The following is a 24,673-nucleotide window of genomic DNA, read 5'->3' on the forward strand; positions in this document are numbered from 1 at the left end:
ACAGGCACTTAATAAACACACCTTGACTGAATTAGCTAAACTGTACTCCTGTCCTCTGATTCTCTCTAATTCAACAAAGATGAGTTGGTCCCATTCTGTGCACAAGTCCTGTGTTGACATCAGGCACAGAACAGAACAAGACACCTGGCCCAGGTGTTTGTCATATCACTCAGGCAAATATAAAAATACATAATATTTATGCCTTCAAATTTTCTGGAAAGACTTGCCTTGTGTCTCTAGGGAGTCTGAATCCCAGCTCCACCATTTTCTAGCTAGGTGTCCTTGGACAAGTTACTTAACCCCTCTGGGTGTCCTCATTAGTAAGTAAAATGATGTCTGTCAAGGTGGTGGCACTTAAGGACTATTTGTATCAGGTATAAACGGTGGTAGCCGTGTAACCTTTCCCTGTCCCTGCATCCTCACACCTTTGAGACGCCCTGTAATGTAGAGGAAGCCGTCGCTGTCCAGGCGGCCAAGGTCACCGCTGTGCAGCCACCCATCAGCGTCCAAAGCCTCTCGTGTCTTGTCCTCCATGTTCAGGTAGCCCATGAAGATGGTGCGGCCCCACATGCAGATCTCGCCAGTGCCCTCTGCATCCTGGTTCACCAGCTTCACCCGGCAGCCGGGCACCACCTTGCCAGAGCTGGGGAGGGGAAGTGTACAGAGGCCTGGTCAGAGGGAGCAGGTTCCTCCAAGCCCCAGAGGATCAGCCCCCGAGAGCCCTGGGATCCCCAACCTCTCAGTCTTCACTGATGGCCAGAAGGTGTCCCCTCCCAGGCTTTTTGTATTAACAGGGGACCTACAGCTGAGAAGTAGGGCCAATCAAAGGTTTTTAGGTGAATGAATGAATGAATGAATGTCCCTAATGGGACAACTTTAGGCTCTGTGAAAGGTGAGCAGGTACAGGAGATATTTAAGCCCAAGAGATGATTCTTCGACTCACTCCCCAGAACTGACTGTCCTCTCTGCCCACCAGAGGGCTGGCCCTGTCCCCCAACTCCTACCCCACATGGCACCTGGACCACCAATAATGCTGAGGGGAACTCCTCCATCAGAACCCTGCTCAGGGGTCCCGAGGCTGTTAGCTTTCCACTACAGACCTGTGGGACATTGGCAGAGACTACCACAGTGGGACTGAGGCCTGGCCAGGGTTAGCACTGGGACCCCATAGTCCAGGGGCCCAGGCTCTGGGGCCCAGCCAGCAGGTGGGCTCTGAGGGGTGTTAGCAAGGGCACGTGGGCATGCAGGCACTGCCCTGAGCGCACCTGTGCAGCCGGTAGTTGCAGGGGCTGGACATGAAGTGGGGGCCCGAGGTCTCACTGAGGCCATAGCCCGAGTACAAGCGGATGTTGAGGCCCAGGAAGAAGTGCTGTGTCTCCGCCGTCATGGGGGCTGCTCCGTAGAAGCTCTTCTGACACTTGGCAAAGCCCAGTGCCTGGCGGATCTTGGCCAGCACCAGGTAATCTGCCAGTCTGGTTGTGAAGGGCTTCAGGTCGCTGGTGGGAAAGGGAGAATGGGCCACAGAGGAAAACACACACACGCACACAAGCACTCTTGTTAAAAGTTGGGTATTTTGTGGATACACACTGGCTGGCTGTTCTCTGTCCTGACTGGGTGGTGCCATGCGGAACCCGTTACTAAACATTTTATTTGTGTCGTTTATCCTCTCCTGAGGGTATTTTTTCCATTGATTTTTAGAGAGCATGGTAGGGAGGGAGGGAGAGAAACAAATGTGAGAGAGAGACATCGATTGGATGCCTCCCGCACATGCCCAGGAGGCCAGGGATCGAACCTGCAACCCAGGTACGTGCCACCCTTGACCAGGAATCGAACCTGCGACTCTTCAGTGCGTGGACTGGTGCTCTAACCACTGAGTAACACTGCCTAGGACACTAAATATTTTAAATACTGGCCCTGCCTATAAACATGCATGCACACATAGGTGCACATCTGTCTCGAGCCAGGAAGTCAAACAAACAGATTCAGCTGTGTACAGGCACAAAGGAAACAGCACAGTTGCACACACAGGAGTACACATGTGCAGAGACTGGAAGCATTCACACCTAGACAAGCCTGGACGGACATGTGTGAGCCCATCTGAAGCCCATGACTGAGTCATCATGGACTTTCACTTCATGTCTGTGCATGTGAAATGCAGGTGCAGACATGTGTACACATCTCATGAGATGTGATGCAGTGTCACAGACACTAGTCATGGAAAATATTTCTAAATTGGTACAGGCCAAATTTATGTCACTAACCCTCAGGCAGCAATCGAGAGGCCACAGGAGAGATCTGAGTGGTCATTTGGGAGGCTGGAAAGGCTGGAAAAGCCCCATCACTGAATGTACCTGGAGGGAACAAGTCAGTCCTCACAGTCAGAGCCCAAAGATGGGGTGACTCCTGTGGGGCCGGGGGAGAGGACCGGGGCTCAAGCCCAACCACTGTTGGAGCCTCTGCATAGGGTTCCCAGACCTGACAGGCCAGTGGGGCCGGGATAGGCCTGCCTTAGCCGATCCTCGGTTGCATACTGAGGTTGTGACCCAGCCTTCCTACCTGCCCGGGCAGGTGAGGTTGTGCTCCAACATCACTGACATGGCCCACAGTAGCATCTTGCGCCGGATGAAGCCAGACTGAGCCGCCACCTCCTGGATGCGCTCCATGATCTTCTCCCACACCCGAGGCACCCCCATGTGGGACGTGGGCTCCACTTCCCGCAGCGTCTCTATCAGGCTCCCCTGCTCGCCGCCAGAGAGAGATAGGCCTGCTAGTACAGGGCGAGTGGGGAAAGGATGTCCTGTCCCCATGGTCAGCATGCATACACTACAGGCATTCTGCACACAAGCACACAGATAGGTGTGCACACACTCACACATACCTCAGGGCATAGGCTGTGGGCTTCAACTCAGCAGCCAACTGCTCCTTGCTCTTTTCTGCTAATAGAACCCCAATGTTGTTCAAATGCTTCCGAAGTCCTAGGTGGTGACTTCTCCTTATTCTAACTCAAAGGTGACAGATAGCCCATCCCCCCAAGCAGTGACTGGTTCAGGAATAAACATGTGACCCCACTTGGGCCAATGAGATGCCACATGGGGGGAAGTCAACTGGGGGGCTTCTGGGAAAGTCCTGATGGTTAAAATAAGTGCCCATCTGTGACCATCTGAGACCTTCCACTGAGGATGGCTAGTCTTCAAAGGTACTGTGGCTCCACAGAACTACTCTGACTCAACTTTCCTTTAAGTAATGTTGTCATTTTCCCTTCTTGTTCAGTCATTGAAAGCTGTGTTGATTGCAGCTGAAATAATTCTGACTGATAAACACCCAGGGAGCTGGCACAGTCCCAAAAGCATGCCCAGGGCCCACGAGCTCACACATGGGTTCGCCCTGGCACACATACTCAGACCTCCACACGGGCAAAGGGCAGACTGACCTTTAGTGCATCAGGTTCAGCAAAGCAGACCTGGGCCCCCCACTGAATGCTTGTCCACAGGTCGTATATCTGGGCAGCAATGTGGCTGAGGGGCAGATAGCTGACCACCACCTCCTGCTGGACCTCTGCTGGCTGGATGCTGCCAGCCTGGCTGCCGTACCGTGCTGTCCACGTGATCTGGAGGGTGAATGGGTGGGCACGGAGTGTCCACATGTCAGCCCTGGAAGTGCTCACATCTGCAGGTACCCAGGGGTTTGAGCTATTTCTTTGGGGGACCCCTGGGGTGTTTACCCTCCTGGGCATCTCTGCAGGAAACCCCCAGAGACAGCCCCCCCCCCCTTGCTAGGTTCAGTCTATCCCATGTATCCCTGAGCGAAGGGCCAGAGAAGACTCCCCAGGGGCTGCTGGGGCCACTGCCCAGATCCACCTGCCACCCAGCCCACCCATAACGGGGCACTGGTCCTACATTGTCGTGACTCAGCATCACGCCCTTGGGGTTGCCAGTGGTGCCAGATGTATAGACCAGCACACAGCACTGGTTGGGTTGCTGGACATCAATGATGGTGTCCAGGTCCTCCTCGGGCACCTGGTCCCCCAACTCCATGAGTTCCTCCATCTGTGGCCGGAGGGAAAGAGCAGACCATCCAGGTCAGTTGGGCGGCCCAGACAGGTCCCACCAGATACCCAGGCCCTCTGCCTGTACCGTGTGCACGTTGGCTATCTTCTCCGCAGGAGGTTCTCGATACATCACTACTGCCTTCAGATGGGGCAGGTTTTTCCAGATCTGTGTTGACAGGAAAAGTAAATGAAGTCTCATTAAGAAAAAAAGAAAACAAAGTTACCTCCTGAGAAGAGCACCATCTCTAGGTGTCAGTCTGCCTGGAAGACACTTTGGGAAAGGTCACTGGGATCCCCAGCTCTGACCTTTGACCCAGCAAGACACTGGCCTTCAGGCAGTTTCCCCATCATAAGGACTTTAGTAGAGTGGGACAGGTAGGGATTGGGGTTGGGGCTGGGGATGACTCCCTGTTAGAGGACAGCCAAGCAGCCTGGAGCAGTTCACAAACTGTGAAGGACTCTCCCACAATGGAGAGCTGTGCCTGCAGAACAGAGGCAGAGAGGGATGGAGGAAAGAAAACAGAACTCAGGTTTCTCACTGACTTCAGGTGACAGAGATCTGAGTTCAGGAAAGACAAGGTAGACAGAAATTCAATAGGTATATAGATGACATTATAACACTATCAACCTTCTTGACATCAACATTTATAGAACATTCTAGCCCACATCAGCAGAAAGCATATTCTTTAGTGTGCACGGGCGTTCACTGAGATGCAGGCCGGCCTCTGAGACACTGTAGGTCTGGTTCCAGACTACCGCAATCAAGTGAGTCATAATCTTTTTGCTGGTGGAAGGTCTTGCTTTCAGTTTGTAAAAAATGCAACCATGGTGAGGCACGGATAAAACAAGCTCTTCCTGTGCACCATTATTCTGACGGCCACACCCACCTGCTCTGTACCAACGGGTGTTTCAGGTAGCAGAGCCCCAGGTGATGAGAGAAAAGGAAGTTCTTCCTTTAGAGAAGAATCCTAGCTGATGATGTGAAAGCCAACATTTTGCCATCGCTCATGAAATAATTCAGGCAAAGATAATGAATGGAGAAAGGTTGATGGATGAGCACATGGCCACCTAAACCCACAGATAAACTTCAGCATCTCCACAGGTGGTCTTGCCCAGTGAGGTAGTGCAATATAAAGGGTTACCTACCGGTTGTTCTTGACCCAAAATGTTTATTCTGAAATGTATGAAGCACATGACCTAACATGAACAAGCCCGTAGACAAATCCAGGTGTGGGAGGCCGTTCTGGAGGATGACCCAGATTCCGGAGACTCACACTTGAGCCATGTCAGAGCCACCAGGAGTGTGTTGAATGCAGCATGCTGGGCCCACACCCTGAGTTTCTGAGGCAGTGGGGTCTGGGGTGGGGCCTGAGGATCTGCATTTCTAACCAGCTCCCTGGTAATACTAACGCTGATGGTTGGGACCACATGGGTCTGTGGCTTGAGGAACAAAAAGTGGAACTTTTATCTGAATGCAGACACTTAGGAGACACTGTCACATGCAGTATCTGGAGTGGGGTTTAGATCCTGATTTAAGCAAACTGACCATGAAGAGACACTACCCACATGTGAAAGAACTGTGTTACTTGTTTAGATATGACAAAATAACTGTGATTATTTAAGAGAAGTGTCCTTTTTTCAGAGATGCACATTGAAATTTTCAGGGGTAGAAAGGACGATGCCAGAGATTTGCATGCAAATATTTCAGCAGAGAAGGTGAACAGGTGATGAGTGTGATGAAATATCACAGATGATTATTAAATCTGGATGATAAGCAGCCCCCGACCCGGATCTGATGGGAGCACCATGTGAGGGGGGGGGTCGCCTCTTGGCTGGGGCCTCTGGGGCTAGGAAGCCGCGACTCCTGAGGAAATCAGGGCCCCACTGAGATCTAGGGTGCCTGGCAGGTCAGTTACCTGCCACTACCCTCTGAATATTTGTCTCTTATCTGTTTCGTGAAGGGCCTGGGGTTTCAGATGGGGAGGGTAAGAATGGGGGCTCCCAGAGCAGTTCATTCTGGGCAAAATCATCCACATTCCTATCTCCTCTCCCGATCTCAAGCACTGATTCAAGTCAGACAGACTGACACTCAGAATGGGAGGTCCTGAAAACACAGGGTTCAGAATGGGCGGAGATGGGCCAAGCAGGAAGGACTCCCAAGCAGGAAGACAGCCCCCTCGCTGGTTCAGTAAGCCCATTTGATAAACCCTTAACAGTAAAAAAAGCAGGTCCACCGTGCCTATCAAAAGACCCTTCCCCTGGCACAGGACCCCAGCCCCACAATGGGGACCCTGCCCTGAAAAAGTCACAGGAGGAAGCTGGCTGGCTGAGAGTTCTAGCCCAGGCCCTGTCACCCACTTCTTGGGTGAAGTGGGGCATGTCCCTTGAACTTTCTGGGCCTCAGTGTTCTGACTTGGCAAATGGGTCTGTAAGTGCATGGGGGTTATTGAGGATGAAGGGGACTCTGCAAAGGGGGTGGAAATTCCTTTGCAAGCTAGAGGTCCCTGAGTACCCCCCCCCAGTCTTAACCCCCATGCCAGACCCTTCTCCCAAACCTTTAGGATCTTCTCCAGCTGCTTCTGTGTGTCAACCACGATGATGTTGGCACGGCAGTCATGGGCAATGTACTGGCAGGCCTCAGGAGAACTGGTTGTATAGATGCCAGTGATGATGCCTCTGCAGGGGACAGGAGGCCTGTGTCTGGGCAGGCGCAGATGGCCACCCCACGGCCGAGACCCTGGTGCCAGAGAGCTCCCATGCCCGGACAGGTAGGGCTCCCACAGCAGCTCAGCACAGCCACCCCAGGCAGAGGGGGCCCAGGGAGAGATGGGATGTTGGGAAGGGATGGGGGCCTCTAAAAAGAAATAACGACCTTCACCCTCTGCCCACCTCCATCCCCTGGGGTTCTGTCCCCATCCCACCACTCACCCTGCAAACACTGTGCCCACTGCCGAGAAGAACCACTCTGGGGAGTTGAAGCCGAGGATGGCCACGCTGTGTGCTCGCTCCAGACCGAGCTCCAGCCAGGACAGATAGGCCAGGTCAGCCAACAGGGAAGGGGCCTCCCATTCCCATCAAGCCTCCCTTCTAGACCTCGGAACCCCATCCCAGGGTCCACTCAATCCAAGAAAGCCGTGGGGGTCTATCATCTAGCAGCCCTTGCTACCCCTCCCAGGGCCTTCCCAGGAGTTGGGCCTTCCCAGGAGTTGGCCCCTCAGCCCAGCACCCGGCTCCCAGCCCACCCTGATATGAATGTGACCACAAATGCAAAGCTCCTATCAGGTGCCTGGCACCTGTGAGGGTTCAGTACATGTGAACCTTCCTTGCGGGTCTGGTGGTGCTACAGTGAGTGAGGAGGAGGCCTGTGAGGGCCCAGCACTTGCTCACAGGAGGGCCTGGGGAGGGGAGAGCTGGCCTCGAGGGCCCCTCACCTTCAGGAAGCCCTTGGCAGCCTTGCGGGCGAGCAGGTAGTATTGGGAGTAGGTGATGCGCTCCCAGGAGCCCTGGCGCTTGAAGCCCAGAGCGTGGAGGTGCCGGTACTTGTCTAGGCCCTCGTAGAACATCCGATGCACGGTGTGAGGCGGGTGCTGCAGGCAGCTGGGGTCGATGCGCAGGCCGACCCGCCCATCGGCCTGAGTCGTCCACAGTGCCTGCTCTGCAGGGTGGGGAGAGCACAGCTGGCATCGCCCTGGCCCAGGGCTGTCCCCAGCCACCCCTGGTCCTCCCCTGGGCAGAGCTGCCTGCCCTTTGGTCCCAACAATGCCTTAGGCACTACCCATAGGGGCTGGCAGACAAGCCAGGGGCTGGGATGGGCGGGAGGCTGCCTGGAGGAGGTCTGACAGCCTTGAAGGGTGGGCAAGGAAGAGGAGAGGAAGCAATTGGAGGGAGGTGAACCTTTACCATTCAGCAGTTCCTAAGATCAGGGGTAAGTTCTAAGATATATTACTAAACCTCTTCTCAGCCACAAGGTTTTCACAATGACTTTTTTTTTTTTTTTTAAATCACAAACAGTATATACTTGTTCTAAGAAATCCAAAGCAACTGAAAAAATATGACATAAAAAGGGATAGGCCCTCCTGAACCCTACCTCTCCAGGTCACCAAACTGACACTGGTGGGTGTATGTCATGCTGACAGAAATACACATACAAGGAGTTAGGTTTTATTTTGTTGCTGGAATTTTTTTATCCAAAGGGGGAAAAGAGGATCCCATTACTAATGTATTAACTGAGGGTAGCAAAACCAAAATGCCCTCAGGGGCCAGGTGGGTAATGTATCCACATTGTAATAAATAATGTATAACAATCAATAATGGAAGAGTAAGTGGCCCAGGACCTGTGTGTGAAACTCAGCTGCACAGGCCTCAGGCTCGCTCTGGGGTTCCTTGAGACACATCTTTTGTTTCTCTGCTTCTGATAAAGACAAGGAATGGTGTGGGCTCTCACTAAGGGAAGCCACCATGCAGGGCAGTGGTAATCGTGCCGGCCCCAGCAAGTGCCAGGGAGACAGCAGGGAGTGGTGGAGACAGTAGGCAAGGACAGCACTTGCCTTGTCCACGGGGGCAGCTGCTGCACTAGGACCTGGTGCCCAGTCAGAAAGGAAACAAGAGTTACTTGCAATCTGGGTGTTTATGTGTAATCACCTGATTTAAAAAATATATATATCTTTATTGATTTCAAAGAGAGGAAGGGAGAGGGAGAGAGAGATAGAAACATCAATGATGAGAGAGTCAGTGATCGGCTGCTTCCTGCATGCCCCTGACTGGGGATTGAGCCTGAAACCTGGGCATGTGCCGTGACTGGGAATCCAACTGCTATCTCCTAGATCCTAGGTTGATGCTCAACTGCTGAGCCACGCCGGCCGGGCTCATCTGATTTTTAAATGCTGGCTCAGACTTAAAAAAAACATTATGTGGACCAAGTCAAACACAGCCATGAGTGAAATCACTCATCTTCAGCTTCTGTGGCAGGAATCTCACTGTGTATGTGTGGTGGGGATGGGAGACATAAGACTCCATTGTTTGCCTACATCACAGTGTACTCAATACTTCCCCAATGACACTCCCATGATTCCAGCTCTCAACCCATGTCCCAGGCTTCCCAAAAGAATAAATTTCTCCAAGTGGGTTTACTGAATCAGAAAAAACACCATTTACAATTCTGATAGACAATTTGGACAGAGTTCCTTCATCTAATTTCCTCTGTCCTGTTATCCAACTCCTATCAGGCTGCAGGCCCTTGAATGCAGGGTCAATGGCTCCCTGGGTCCTGAATGCAGAGCTCGGCCCAGATCAGAGGTCGGGGGCCTTTGGGGAGGACAAGTTAGCCTCTGTCCCATGCCAATCCCAGGAGAGCTAGACCGAATAACTATGTGTGTCCAGGGACCCAGGCCTTCATCTCCTTCCAACACACCCATGTTGCTACCCAAGTGGGCCAGGCCAGGCTGAACCACGTCCTGCATGCCCAAGAGCCCCAGGCAGGGTGTGGTGAGGCCGTGCCCTGCTCAGTGTCCTTCTAGCATGAGTCCACTACAGCCCAGTGCTCAGGGGCCTCAGCCTCTGGTGCCAGTGGCTGAGCCCACCCCTGGGTGTGGGAGCTGCAAGAAGGGAAGTGGGGTGGGAGGGCTTTCCCAAGGTGCAGTGTGTACTTTCTCCCCCTCCCTCTCCCCTCTTTCTCTCTCTCATGTTGCTATCAGTCTTGGCCTGACCCAGGCCTGTATTTTATCAATTGCCCATTATGCTGAGGTGCCAGGGCAGGCAGGCAGCTGTGTTCTCTGGGGCTCTAGAATAAAAGCAGCTAAGCAACAGAAGAAGTCACTCATGATTAGTTGGGAGGGAGCAGAGGGAAGCTCGGGTGCTTGCTATATCCTGTGGGAAAGGCGTAAGCTCCGCTCAATGTACAGAACAGAAGACTCTCTGGTCCTGGGCAAAGGTGACTCTCAGGACTGGGACAGATGTCTCTCTGAGAACACTCCTTCAGGACCCTGGACCGCTATTGCAAAGGCTAGTCTGGGACAAGTACCAGGAGGGTCCCTATGTGGAGAGAGCCCCTGGAACCAGCCTGGTCCCAGGCCAGTCTCTTCTGGGAATGTAAGAGGAAGAAGCCACAGTGCCCTCAGCACAGGAGAGACAAGGACAAGGCCAGCCTAGGCCAGAACACTTTGTCTAGACCTTGGCAAAGTGGCACCAAATGTACCAGCTAAAAGGCTGTGATTCCGGTTTTTGTGCCTGCAGCCTCCTGGCAGTCCAGGGGAGAGACCCCTCCAGCTGCTGGCCCTCCCCAGCCTTCTCACCCGAGGGTCAGGAACTCTGAGTTCTGGCCATTAAGCAGGGTAACCCTGGGAGTACACCTGCCCTCTCCGGCATCAGTTTCCCCATTTGACTTAGACTGGGATGGAGAGATGGACAAGACAGTTTCCATGTGCTCCTGCAGGGTCACTGTTTTAGCTTTTTTGTCCTAACCCCCAGGATTGCTCTTGTCCAGGCTTGGACCAAGGTGGTGGTGGTGGTGGTGGTGGTGGTGGCGGTGAGGACTGAGCTGGGCTTTACCTGCCCCTGTGGTACCCTGAGCTAGGGGTCTACCCACTGGAGTGGACAGAGGTCTGGGAGAGGAATTTGAGTGTCCCAGCCTGGAGCCTGAGGGCACGTGTGCCTCACACCTGCCTCATACAGGCAGGGCCCCTTGGGGGGAGAGCCAGGTAGGGACACCCAAGCAGTGTCTGAAAGTCTTGGTCCCTGTGGGGCACCTCAATAGAGGTGCCCCTCCTCTAGGCCCCAGGGGAACTCACTGAGTTCTGCTCCCATGGCCTGTACCTCCTCAGGGCCCCCTGGAGCTGCACCCCAGCTGCCAGAGTCTGTACCCATGTTATTATGGCCATGAGCCCTGCCTCCTGACCCCTCCCCTGTACACAGACCTGCTCAGCACCCTGGGGACAGACATGGGCAGCTCTGGGCCTGGACCAAGCCCAGAACTTGTCACTTGACAGAACTGGACATTTTGATTAGGAAAAGGTTTCTACCAGGATCCCCAGAGACTCCACTTTCTGGGGCTGGTGGGGCCAGGATGACCAAAGGCTAAAGTGACAGTGGGGCCTCTCCCTGCTCCCCAGTCTCAGGCTGTGAGCTCCCTGAGGACAAGTGGAGTATTTTTCTCCTTCCAGCCAAACACCACCATGCCCTTGAAGCATTCGGGAAGGGTAGAAGCGAGGGGCAGGGACTGGCCCAGCACACCCCTTATACTCACTGGGCTGGAGACCAAGCTGGGCTGAGCTCCCAGTGGGTGTGGGAATTATTGAGAAAAGTGGGGATAGGGAAAGGCCCTTGCCAGCCCTCACCAGCCCAGCCCCAGCAGCTGCTCAGTCTGAATTCCCTGTTCCAGCTGGGGTTCATGTGAAGCCTGGAGAGGTCTAGAGAGAAATGTGTCTCTAGGGCCAGCACAAGGATGCCTTTGTGTGGAGGTCAGATTCCAGCAGCTCTGTGGCCTGACTCAGTGGGGCTGCCCCCTGGGAGTGAAGCCACCTGGGGGCCAGAGATCGAGGACCCTCAAGCTTCTTAGGAACTCACAGAGACCTAGGTGAATTCGGATTCATGAAGGCAAGGCTCCAAGAGCTCAGCGAGTAGGAGGCAGAGCCTGGACGGGACCCCTCTGTGCTCTATGCTATCTAGGTTCCACAGAGGCAGTATGGACAGTTAGGAGATCACCTTGCACGAGATATGTGCCTCTGAGAAAAGCACTGAACTTCTCTGAGCTGGTTCCTCAATCAAAGGAAAACAACAAAGAGCCTAACCCACTGCTGCTATGAAGATAAAATGAAAGAGTGCAAGGCAGGCCCGGCCGGCACGGCTCAGCGGTTGAGCATTGACCTAGGATCCAGGAGATCGTGGTTCGATTCCCGGTCAGGGCACATGCCTGGGGTACAGGATACAGGATCCTCGATCCCCAGCAGGGGGCATGCAGGAGGCAGCCGATCAATGACTCCTCATCAATGATGTTTCTCTCTCTCTCCCCCTCTTCCTTTCTCTCTCTGAAATCAACAGAGATATATTTTAAAAAAAAGAAGAAAAAAAAAAGAATGCAAGTCAGCCCCTTAAGATTGTGGCACACAGCAAGTGCTCTTATTATGAAAGGACAGTTTGAGGGGAAGGAGGACTTACCCTTTTCATAATCCCCAATTCCCCTCCCAGCAGCCTCTGCTATAGACAGTTGCCTTTCCTCACTCTTACAGAAAATGCTCTGTGAAAGGGCAGCTTCAAGATCCCTCCCCAGCTGTGCCTGCTCCAGTCTCCTCCCAGACCCAGGGCCTGGAGCAGCCTTGAAGCTGCTGGGGAGTCATGCAGATAAAGGATTCTGGGTCCCAGCACCAGGCTGGTGCAAGGCAGGCACTCAGTCTGTGCTGACTCTGGGTCTCACTGCAGTTGCACCCCAGAGCCAGATGGCCTGGTGTCACTCCCTTCCACCTCTTCACGCCTAGGTTCCTCACTGACAATGGGCAGGGTGGCCGGTGCCCTGTTACCACCCTCTAGCCGGACAATGCCTGTGACAGAGCACAACGTCCTGACTCTGTCCCTGCCCCCTAGGCCAGGCCTGCCCTCTTGGCTCTGAAGGAAGAGGCCTCAGAACACGGCCCCAGACCTCCGCCCCTTCCTCCATCTCTGGTTCTGGCCTCATCACTGCCTCATTCAGAGACCCTTGGCACTGGCCTCCCAGTTAGTACCACTTCAAATGCCACCACCCACGTTCCAGACCCAAACCCCTGTCTAACCATGAGGAGATGCCAGGGGCACCCAAATTGCAAGACATTTTACAAAGTACATGATCAGTTCAAACAAACACTGCCCCAGACAGTCAGCTCCCATCCCCAACCAGCTCCCACCAAACACCCGAGGGAGTGGGGTGGCTTCAGGTGACTGAACTGCTTCTCTGAGCAGCCTGAAGCTGGGAGAATTCACAGCCTGGAAAACTGGCACCTGGGGGAAGCTCTTCATCCCTGACAGGTACAGGCCTGTGACCAGACGGCAACAACGTTCTGTGCCAAGGACAGCACGGAGAGCAGAGGCAGTGACCCTCTATGCCGGCACCATTCCCATTTATCTAAACTTGTGCTGTTGCTACAATATCATTGTACAGCCAATAAAAATGAGTAAGGTGCAATTATCTGACAGCAAAGGTAGTGAAAAGAGCATGTGACTGTGTAAGCCTCCAAAGCAAACTCTACCAGCCCCACCGTGCTCGGATGGCAATGCCAAGGCTGTGCTCTTCTGTGCCTCCTCCTGTCCTCAGCAGACCCACCCCAGCAGAGATACCGGCTCTGAGGAGGCCTCAGCTGCCCGCTATCTCTGCCTCTCCCCTTCCTGAACTTCTAGAAGAAAGTATCTTCCCCCACCACCTTCCATCACACTGGACGCTGATAGAGGTCATGATGGAAGGGGTGTGATGGGAATTCCACCTGCCCTGTCCCCCAAGTTCTGTCCTGTTGCTCCCGCGTGCTTCTGCCTGGACTCTTGGCCTACCCTCAGCGCCCCCAGCTTGCCCAGCACAGCCTGGTTCTCCACTCTGGCGGGCCCCACCCAGGCTCCCAGCTGGCTTACCTGGAGAGCTGGGCTGAGCATCCTTTGCCTTCTCTGGGGACAAGAGGTCAAGTGCATGGCTTATGGACTCTTTGGAGAGTGTGTGCCTGTCAGTCAGGGAGCTGGTGGAGAGGGGAAACAACTGTTAGAACATAGCAGACACACGTCTTGGCCCCAAGCTGGCCCTGGTGGCTGTGCCTCCCCATTGGAGTCAGAGGACCAGAGCTCGGTAGTTGCAGAGGCTGACCCCACCCCACCCAGCCTCTCTCTGCAGGTTCTAAGGGCTCAGCAGAAAGGGAACCAAGCCCGGCTCTGCTCTACTTTGCTGTGTGACTCTGGGCAAGTGCATGGTTTTCACTGGGCTCGTGTCCCCATCTGGAAAGGAAAGTAATAGTCTAGCACTGGAGGATTCTGGGCATCACCCCAGTGGAGTGCTGGCTTTCAGGGCTGGGTGGACTCCCCACCCCTCACTCCCCACAGGTGTTGAGAAGAGTCAGGTTCAGAAACTCAGAGTGGAGCAAGGACATCCCTAGGCTCTCACGGGTCCTGAGCAAGTCCCAGTGAGGACCTCTCCTCCTCAGTGGCGCCTGTGGGTGGGCCTGTCTATTCACTCATGCAGTGATTAGCATGGGACCCGGGAGGCCTCGGGCTCATGCCTTGGGCCCTAACGCCTGGCCCAGACCCCCTTGCCTCCCAGGCCTGGTGGCCCTGGACTCCTCTTCTGGTTAGCACAGTCTAGGTGGTTACCAGGCCTCCATTATGAACTCAGCCTCCCTACTCCTTGGCACTACAACTGGGTGGACCACACCTCCCAGGTGGATGAGCACACACCTCAGGACTGAGCATCACACAACTCCAGGGACACTTTCATCAGCTGTGTAAACAGTCACTAGAGTTTGTGGTGTGCAACACGTGCAGCTGGTCCTGGCAGTCCTGAGGGCAGACCCAGGCTCCAGGGAGATGTCTGTCTGTCATGATGGGGCCCACTTCCCAGGCAGCTGGGCCAGTTACCTGCTTCTCACATTCGGCCTCGCGCCTTGCAGGTACCACACGTTCAAACTAAGTTTGCAAACACACCTGGGCCCACCTGGTGGCAGTCTGCTTAAGAACCTGAGATTGGTTTTAAAGCAAAAGACATCAGGAGGTTATGAAGGGAGAGGGATGGAGAGAAGGGGGATGGGTAGGGGATAAGCTGTCCCTTCTTGGGACTAGAGCTGCCCTGCTGTTGCTATGGTGATCGGCTGAGGGGATGCTGCCGGAAGGACCAGACAGATGACAAAGCGTGCTTCTGGGGTGAGGCCTACTGTTCCAGGCAGGGGAAACTGAGGGTCTGAATGCCGTGGAACTTGTCTTGCTGACTTCAGACCGTCGGCACTGCCATTCATCTCTTGGGTTGCCAAGTAGAAGCCTCCTCCACTTTGAGAGGAAGGCTGTAACGTTACAAAACAGCCCGAGCTCTGGGCTCAGACAACCACATTGAGTGAGGGGACACATGCACAGCTGGCTGCGGGTCCCCACGGTGAGAGCCCAGGTGTAACATCATGCTCTGTCTTGGTCCGTCCTTAGGAGATACGGCTAGGCGCAGGGTAACCCCAGGGCTTAAAGCTGACTGGGCTTTGAAATCAGCAGCTGGGCAGTCACCCCCAAATTAGCAGAGGCCATCCTGGGCTGTAATCACTGTCTTACCTGCTTCTTCACAAACAAGTGTGTTTTTAAATCCTCACCATCAAAAGGGACAGGCAGCATTTTCCCCCCTAATAAAATCTGTGTAACTGGTTCTAGTTTTAAAATGGCTAAACAAGGACTAAATGAAAAGATAGCCACCTAAGGAAGCCAAGGCCAAGCGTCCTCATGACAATGAGAGCCTCCTGTTTATGAGGAGGAGGGGCTGCCAGAGGCACCTTCTCCCTGAGGGCCTTTCCTGGGGCATCGGGCACCCCTCCTGTGGCTCAGACATGGCTGTTGTCCACTCCTCTGCCTGTCCCTCACCTGCCTCAATGACAGGGTGGACTCTGCCACCCTGCCTGTAGTTGGTGTGACAGAAACAACTCACCCCTGCAGATGGCCCATAGAGGGTCTTATCCAACCCTCTCTGCCGGGTGCCTGAGGAATACTGGCTGCCTGATTAAGAAAAGGTCAAACCTAATTTTCCAAGTGGGTGAAGCCTGGCCTTCCCCTTGTCACAACCTTTCAGATCGAGTCCCAGTAATGGGATGTCACCCTTGCTCATCATCTGAAACAGAATTCACCAAACTTCCCTGTGACTTCCTGCTCCCTCAGGGTCATAACCCATTGCAGAGCTCACGGTCCTGGCTCGTGACCCTGAATGCCCCTTCCCAGTGTGGGAAGCAGCCACACGTCATCACTGGTACTGCTGGTGGTTTTCCAGTTTTTAAATCCTCTCTTGCATCACTAGTGGTCAGCTCCTCCACTGTCAATGTGTTAGCAACTCACCAGCCTCCTGCTTTATCGGTTCTGTTTGCAGCCTACTAAGAAATGAGATAAGCACGCTGGACAACTGAGCTTCTTAGGACTGCAGATTAACGCAGAGGACACAGCCTCCACAGTGAAATTTATAACATTTTCTTAAAAGAGAAGCACCTGAGGTTTGGGGAGCAGTCCCTACTATTCTTACTCTCCAAGAGTACATGGGGTCTTTCCAATTCTTGCTGCTATCTGGAAGGCACAAGTGGCCGGTATATTATCCCAACAGGTGAGGTGTGGCTCCATGACCATGAGCCTAAACACAGGGATGACCACAGGGGTCTTGTCGTTCTGGACAATTAGACCCCTCCCGGAATGCAGGACTCTGGAGGCTGGCTGCAGTCCTGGAGCAAAAGCACCCAATGTCACAAATGACAGTAATGGTGGGGAAACAGCTCGAGGAGGCAGCCTTGCCTCTGTCTGCTTTCTCATTTGTAGGAAGGAGGGCCAAAAAGGACCACCTTGCTGAAGATAGGTCTGCACCCCCCCCCCCCCCCCGCAGCTCACACACACACACTCGAAGGACCTTGCCTCACCCTCTGTTCACAGAAACAAACACTTCTCTAGCAGCTGCCCAGTAGCACAGGGAGCAAGAAAACACTCAAGGGCATGTTTGAGTGAATACGTTGTGAGGGGTGTGGGAGGAGGAGGAGTCTGAGACAGCCTACACTCTTCCTTTCTCTTTACTGTCCATGTTGGATGGGCCTCTCCTTTCTGCATCTATCTAGTCAGAGGAGCTGATGGGAACCATTTGAAGACAGAATCTGCCAAGCGTCCTTCAGCCCCTCCTACAGGAAGCCCTCCTAGATTATCCCCAAGACCCTCTTACCCTTGTGGCCCTCGGACAGTCAGGTTTGGTCTTTGAAGGCCACATGTGGCTCAGGAAGCTTCTTGAGAGCAGGGTCATGCCTGACTCAACTGTACTCAGGCCCAGAGTACTCACTGAGGTACATGATGGAGCTCAGTCAACATGTTGGATTTAAACCTTCTCAAGTTCTGTGTGTGTGACACGTAAGTCGAGGGGAGCTCTCTTTCTCTATGTGAACCCCTCATGAATGAGGAACCATCTCCTATTTATTTCTGTTGCTCTTTCTTTTCCAATTGGCCCTGAGCAGCCAGGCCACAACTCCATGTGCTGTAGGCGCTCAGTAAGTGCTTTCTTGAGACAATAGGGCATTGAGGTTCACCAGAGTCGGCCTGTCTCGATTCAATTGGCTTGATTAGCTGTGTGACTGTGGGCAAGTCACTGTACCTCTCTGGGCCTCAGTTCTCTACCTAAATCCTACAGCTATTGTGAGCATAACGCAATACATGAAAAATGCTTAAGAGATAGTCAGCTCTCATCATTGTGACTGGTGGACTCCCACGGATCTTTTGGTGAGTAAGTAGAAGAAAATTCTTTAGTGAGATTAGAAGGGTAACTGAGCGGGCTGAAAAATCCCAAACCCAAGTCTGAGGGTTCAGGTTCCGCACCAGGCCTGGGTATACTCCGAGTGGCAGCGAGGGGGCTGGGAAGCAGGGGACCCTTGTTCCTTACATGGTCCTCAGGATGGAGCTGGTGGACCTGAGCAGGAGCACCTCCGGCATGGTCCCGGAGGGGTGGCAGCACCCTGCGAGCTCACCCAGGAGAAAGTCTCAGAGAACGTGTGCCGGTGTCCCCTGGGGGAGCTGCATCAGCCCCAGGGAGAACCAGTGCCACCAAACCGCCCTGCAACAGAGACACAGCATGAGTCAGGCCCAGCTGGGCGAGGAGGCAATCGCCCTCCTTCCTGGCTGTGACTCACTAGGCTGGGCACCTGACTGTAATTTACTTCCTCCTAAGCCCACACAGCCTCACAGGAGGTGGCTGCCTTTAGGCTCCCATCTCTCTGTTCCCCAGGGCCCATCGACTACCAGGATTTCAGACCACCCCTGGCTGCCCTCCCTGTTACTGGTTCCAGGTCATGCCTCTCTCTGCTTGGGGGGGAGCAATCAGGGGGAGACCCATCTCCCAACCATGGAGACTGTTTCCAATGCAGAGTGTTGCCCAAATACTCCCCGAGTCCTGAGAACCCCAAGCAGGGAGAAAAACAGCCCCTCCACACAGGCTGTAGCTCTAAGCAGCAGCCACTGAGTCTGCAAGCTGCTTGCATGCTGGCCTCTCCAGTCCCCTGCACTCAACCCATGCCCCTCTCTTCTCTCAGTCTACATGCCAGTGTCACCTCCAAGATCAGCCCCACCGGCCTGAAGACTCCACAGAGGACTCACAGGGGTGTGCCAGGAGGTCTGGCTGCCACCGGGTGCTCACCTTCCTCTTTGTGGCCAGCAGGCTCAGGGTTCAGCATCCCCTGTGCTCACTCAGCTAAGGCATTCTCAGTGTGGGAGCTGCACTGCCAGTGCCCAGGTTCGAGATAATGAGACAGTGGGGCTGAATGGGGACCCACCCTAGTCTGCCTGTGGCTGCCTGTGAGGTGTGGCTCCAGATACCTCTGACCCACCTGGCATGGCCCCACAGCCTACCTGTGAGCCTTACCTAAGAGGGACCTGTTGGTGTGGCTGGGAGAGGCACGTTGTTGTGATCCTTGGCAGAGCTGTAGGAAGGCACTGTTGCTGCCACTGGGCCTTCCACCTGGAGCCGCCCCTGAGCCCCGGGAGCTTGGCAGGAAGCTCTCCTTGTTTTACCTTTTTCTTACTAAGTGCACTTACTGTGTTGGTTCCTTGCATCCTCTCAACAGGAACTTATAATGTTGGTTTAGTAATAGTCCCATTTTCCAGATGATATGACAGAGACCTTTAGACTTTGCAGTGTCACATGCCCAGCCAGAGACAGAACCCAGCAGGTGAGACCCAGGTCTCCAGGACCGGCTCTGAAACCAGGACTCCATGTACACTGGATTTATCCAGTATTTGCATCATAGAACTCAGCCAATCGTCTCACCCACGCCCCTGGAGAGCCCTACTCCATGGTAACAAACATCCCTGCACCGTGCCCTTTGCCCCTAATGCCCCCTCTACTTCCTCCCTTGTTGCAGAGACTCACAGGCTTGTGGCATCAGACTTGTGTCTTCTAAAACTGGGCCTCTGCTTCCTGGATACCTCCCTCACAGCCACCCAAGAGATCCCCACCCTGACTCCAAAATCCCACATCGCCTCTGGGGTGAATGGGGTTGGATGAGGTGAAAAAGTAGAGGCAGCCCACAGGGCCTTAGGGGGAAATTTTAAGCCCCCATTTGAAGGTCAAGGCACAGGGCATAGTGGCAGGGATGGGGACAGAGGTGAGCAAAGGGAGCCTGGGCCCTGCTGCAAAGGCTCAGAGATTGATGGTCAATAAATAAAGATGCATTCAAGGTCACTATGGAGCCACCAGACCCAGGCTGGGGCAGGGGGCGAAAATTAAATTGAAGGGAGAAAGTTGGCAAGGGGTAAAGGTGTGATTATTTCATGAGAGGCAGAGGGCAAGCATCCTGCGCAATGGGCAGTGGGAACAGCTGTGCAGAGGGACACAAATCCAAGGTCGGGTGACAGATCCAGGCTGTGGACCTCCCCCAGCCTTGGTCTCTAACTCACAGGGGGCTTGGCCATGGCAGAGATCTTCTGGGGACCCATGGTCTCTTGGAAAGGAGGGCAGGGCTGGTCTAAGACATATCCTCCCAGATCTACCAGAAGGGCTCTTGGCTGTCACTGAGGCCCAGTCCAAGGCCCCAGTGGGAGTGGAGGCCTCAGCCCCAGAGGCTTCACCTTGGCGCCTGCCATAGTGGGTGGGGGCGGTGCAGCCAGCCAGCTCACTTCTAACCCAGCTGGCAGTGTCCAGAGTGTCCAACTCTATTAAGCCGAGTCATTAAGCCGGAGCAACAATCAGCAAGTTGCCCTGAAAGCCCGGAAGGAGTTAGCAACAGTGTGGTTGTGCACGAGATAACGTGCTCTGGGGGCTGGGACACCTGGATTCTAACCCAGGCTCTGCCTCCATGGGTTGACCTTGGAAAAGCCCCTGGTCTCGTCTGGGACTCAGTTTCCTCAGCTATGTCACAGACAGAGGGCTTTCTGGTTTCTGTGTGACTATGATGGTGCCTGGGCTGGCACCCCACTCGGTCAGAGACAAGGCTCCAAGGCAAGGTGTTGCCAGGTTCCTAGGCCTGTTGGGTAGGGGAAACAATAACAAAGCAGGAACAATAATAGTAACAGCTAGCAGCTGCCATGTACCCAGCACTCACTGTGTGCCCAGTAATGTTGTCCCCAACTGACATGTTCAATCCTCACAATAGCCCCAACAACATAGCTCCTGTCACTGTCCCCACTTTACAGATGAGGAAACTGAGGTACAGAGATATTTATGTAATTTGTGCAAGGCCTTCTGATTAGCAGAGTCGAGATACAAATTCAGGTAAGGGTGAATCAGAGTTCATGCTCTTAACTACCAGGCTACACCCAATGGTCTCAGGACTAGGGAGTAATGGGGAAGCAAAAAGGAGATATACGAGGGGCATCCCATGGGCCTCTGCACCCACTGCCCATCATTTGTCAGCAGAGCCTGTTAGTACACCCCTCCCCCAACTATACTTTGAAAAATTTTGTGCGAAAGTAAGATACATGTAATAAGTCCTGATGACGCCATGATGTTTAGGTGGGCAGACCTCACCTTCAATGGTGGTCCCATAAGATGATAATGGAGCTGAAAAACTCCTGCCGCCAAGCGACACTGCAGCCATCTCAACACGTAGCACAACACATGGCTCACTGTGTGTGACGGTTTGGGTGCAAACGAACCCACTGCGCTGCCAGACACATGAAAGTGCAGCAGATACAACCATGTACAACATGTAGTACTTGATAATGATGATAAACGACTATGCTATAGGTTTGTGTTTACTATACCACTGTTTTTATCATTATTTAAGAGCATACGCTTTCTATTTATAAAACAAAAAAAGTTTGCTGTGAAACAGTAACCCCTATAGCAGCCTCATTACACCTCGTGGTTACTGTCTCTTGGTTGCACCATTTTCTCCTGTGCTTGATGTAATGTTGTGTTGTTTTAGGCCCAGGAGCAGTCGGCTGTACCACACAGCCTAGGTGTGTGTAGGGCTATCTAGGTTGGAACTATATCAACTCCAAGCTTCACGCTGCCCTCTTCTTTATGACCAACACACCAGTTGGCAGTTACCTGTGTCTGTCATCACTACAGTCATGCATCGCTTAATGGCAGGCACAAGTTCTGAGAAATGCGTCCTGGCTCTGAGAGGGCTCCTCTTAGCTCTCATTCTCTGGGCAGGCAGTGCAGGGGAGGCAGCTGGAAGCTAGGGGATTATGGTCGGTGCCGAGCTCACCAACCTTCCCCTGGGCCAGACTCAACCCTGCGGGCTCCCACGTCCTGGACTCCTGCCTCCAGCTCGCTCCTACTCCAACACCACTGCCAGATTCACCTTCCCAAACCAGGCTCTCCCTAGGCTTCTGCTGCCTCCCCGTGTCCGGGGCTCCTTTCTGCTTGTTCTCTGGCCCGGCTGTCCTCATGCTTAGCTGCCCCTCATTTGGCCACACCAGCCTATCCAGACTAGAAGTTAGCCTGGCCCTAACTTGCCCTGTCTTATAGGCACATTACTACTCTACAACCACACCCTCAGGCCACACAGTGCTCCTGCCTGCCACCCCTGCCACCCAGGCACCCACACCTTCCAAACCCAGGAGGAGCCATCCCCCCTTCTCCAGGTCCTTTGAAACCCTTCCTCCAGCCTGAGCTTGTTCAGGCTCAGAGAGGCAGGTGTCTCTACTGGATACACTCAGTGGGCACCCCTGATGGATGGTGTGGTCTACAGCCACAGCCTCAAAGGGCACAGACTGTTGCAGTTCTGGCCCAGCTGGTTCTGCCTCTCCTAGCCTGGCCTCTTCCTTCCAGACACAGCCCATGCCCTTCGGCTCCAGCCCTGGGGCCAAGAGAGAGGGGCAGCCTGAGGTGGGGGGTCAGCTGGGAGGGGCAGAGCAGCAGTTGTCACTGTCTCTGACTTTAGCACAATAGAAACAAGGGCTCCGAGTTCTTTCCTCACAGCTACTCTGCAGAGCTGACAGAGCAAGCAGTATCCTCCCCATTGGACAGATGGGGAGACTGAGGCTTAAGAGAGTGTCTTACCCAGAGTCACGGAGAGGGGCTCCCAGCCTTCTGGGAAGAGAGTTCTTGATGCAGCAGGGAGGGCAGCCCTTGAGCTTTTGGAAGCAACTGTTGCACACCGGCTGCCCAACCTTTCTGCTAGGCCAACAGGGGCCAGGCCTTTTGTCTTCTTCTGCACAGAGGTGATACTGAGGCTCAGAGAAAGTCACTAAGCAAGAAAGCAGAGGACTGGCCCTGCAGCCCTGGGTTTCCAGTCTTCTTTCCCCCACAGGCCCTCACTTGCTTCCCTTTCCCGGCACAGGCAGAGCTCTACCTTTTGTGGGGTCTGCAAAGCAGGCCCAGGCCTCAGTGAGCCCAGGTGCCTAGCCTCCTCCAGGGTGTCCAGGCCCTCACCCACTGCTTGTCACCATGGGCCTGAGGCACAGACCTCAGAAACACTGGGCTCCTGACCCCACTTTGGCCCCTCCTTGATTGGGGCAGGGAACCTTGAGAACTAGCAGACCTTGTTTCTTATTGTCCAGGACGAAGCTTTAGAGGCGTGCCTATGAGCACCTCGTGGGGGTAGGGCCTTGGTCTCCAGGGAGGAGGGGAGGTGGCAGGACAATCAGTTCTCAGAACAGATCCAGAACCCGTGGGTGAGGGAGTATCAGTCAGCTTAACTCAAGGTGCCCATTATCCAGGGAGGGGCTGGACTTCATGCTCATGGAGGCCTTGCCAGTGAGGAGCCTCTAATTCTGGACGGATAAGAGTCCACTCTGGGTTCTCTGCCCAGCCATGCAGGATCCTCTGTGTCTGAGGCATATTCATACTTACTCCCTTTTGCTCTGTCCTTCATTCCTTCCTCTAACCCGCTCCCCCCCTCCAAAACAATGGCCACGCATGCTGTGGTTCATGCACTGGCAACTTCTCCAAGTCCCTGCAGAGGGCTCAGAACCTGCATCCATCCCTGTTCTCCCCCCACTCTGCACTCTGCCACCCAGACATCTCCAGTCCCTGAATTTCCTGTCCTCCTTTGCATCTCCTCTCCCACTGCCAATACCTTTGACCATCCAAGGCCTGTGTCAAGTGCCCCTCGTGGGCTCAGGGGTTCCATGGGTCTGCCTCCTCCCTGCTCTTGGCTGGGGAACTCCAGGGCCAGGACCTTCTCAGGGTTCCCCACACCTTGGACGGTCAGGGCCTAGGCCTATTTCTTCTGGATAGCAGATTAGGACATACAGCAGAAGGACTGTGGGGAACCTTCATCCACAGTCAGGCAGGCAGGGAGGCTGAAGCCCACAGAGGGGCAGTGGCCTGCCAAGGTCACACAGCAAGCTGAAGCCAGACCTTTTGACTCCCCCTGTCCTCTGTCATTGACTCCACATGCCCGATGAAATGGGGAACATTCTTAGTAACTAGAAAATTCTTCCTCTATCCAGCCACAGCCTCCAAATCATGTGAGTCATCATTCAGTGGAGTCCCCCTTGGCCACGCAGAGGAGTGGACACTGAGTAGCAGCTCCACACAACACACATCCCAGTCCAGTACTTAATCCATCCAGACCTTGCCTTCACGCCCAGATGGAGAAACTGAGGCCAAGAGAGCAAAGCAGCTTGCCCAGGTTCACACAGCAGAGTACAGACCCTGACTCCAGTCCCGGCAGAGACCCGACCGACCACTGACTTACCTGGTCGCCAGGTTTTCTTGGGTGGTCCCCAAGCTCCCATCCGGCCGGCAGTCCTGTGGGGCATCTCTGCTGTCTGGCATGCTGGGGTCCTTGGGGGGAAGCTGCGTCCAGCTCCAGAGCTGTGTGGCGTCTGCCTCAGGCATCAGCTGAAGAGAGCTCAATCTTGCACTGCTCAAGGCTGGCCTTGAGTGGGCAGTGGAGGCGGGCATGGGGCGGGGGGGGGGGGAGGCCACTGGAGTGGCCCAAAGAGGCCATTTTCTCTCTATTTTTAGAAGCTCACAACACTCCTCAGTGGTGAAGTTGCTCAGGATTGAAACTTTCCTTTTCTTGGCGGTTTTGTTCTACTCAAGCAGAGGAGAATTTCAATGAAGCCAGTGTTCTTTCTGATGCAAATCCACTCCCGCTCTCCCAGGAAGCCTGGCCAATCCTCCTCAGCACTGAGCTGCACCCCAACCCTGGTGGCTGCTCACCCTGACTGCCTCAATCTGCAGCCCTGCCTCACCATCACTGAAAGGGGCCTGGGTGGGATTTCACCCACTCGGCCCATCTCCCCTAAGCCCACGCTAAAAGCTGGTGGCCCAAGGAAGACCCCTGGGTGTTGCCCTCCAGGAGACATTCCCAACAGTTAGGACTGTTAGACAGGTGACAGAGCATGGCACTAAAGCAGACCTCCCTCATACAGAGGACCTAGGGAGGTGGCCATCCACGGGCACCTAGATACATGCACCATCTGTCTCCCAGCTAAAGGGAAGAGCAGTGTTAATGGTGGGTGTGCTAGGGTCCAGACACAGAGGAGGGGCGGGGAGAACAGCAGAAATCTCCACTCTAAGACTAA

At 54.2% G+C, this 24,673-nt stretch overlaps 1 protein-coding gene across 3 annotated transcripts in view; it reads right to left on the reverse strand.

Moving 5' to 3' along the window:
* The window catches only part of ACSBG1 (acyl-CoA synthetase bubblegum family member 1), a 30,711-nt gene that overhangs the window by 4,105 nt on the left and 1,933 nt on the right, over nt 1-24,673 (reverse strand). The window contains exons 3-13 of one of the 3 annotated variants that reach the window (XM_081124721.1): nt 23,839-23,984; nt 13,634-13,734; nt 7,480-7,703; nt 6,977-7,065; nt 6,604-6,724; nt 4,134-4,214; nt 3,897-4,046; nt 3,431-3,607; nt 2,557-2,738; nt 1,266-1,496; nt 426-643 (exon numbers count right to left, since the gene is read on the reverse strand). In XM_081124721.1, coding sequence (XP_080980847.1) covers nt 426-643; nt 1,266-1,496; nt 2,557-2,738; nt 3,431-3,607; nt 3,897-4,046; nt 4,134-4,214; nt 6,604-6,724; nt 6,977-7,065; nt 7,480-7,703; nt 13,634-13,734; nt 23,839-23,984 — 1,720 coding nt within the window. Of the gene's footprint in view, nt 1-425; nt 644-1,265; nt 1,497-2,556; nt 2,739-3,430; nt 3,608-3,896; nt 4,047-4,133; nt 4,215-6,603; nt 6,725-6,976; nt 7,066-7,479; nt 7,704-13,633; nt 13,735-17,633; nt 17,799-23,838; nt 24,180-24,673 lie in introns of those variants that run through there. The other 2 variants (XM_081124720.1, XM_081124722.1) reach the window with 2 other exon arrangements.

The sequence above is a fragment of the Miniopterus schreibersii genome (genome assembly GCF_964146895.1).
Source record: "Miniopterus schreibersii genome assembly, chromosome: 22".
Lineage (NCBI taxonomy): Eukaryota > Metazoa > Chordata > Mammalia > Chiroptera > Miniopteridae > Miniopterus > Miniopterus schreibersii.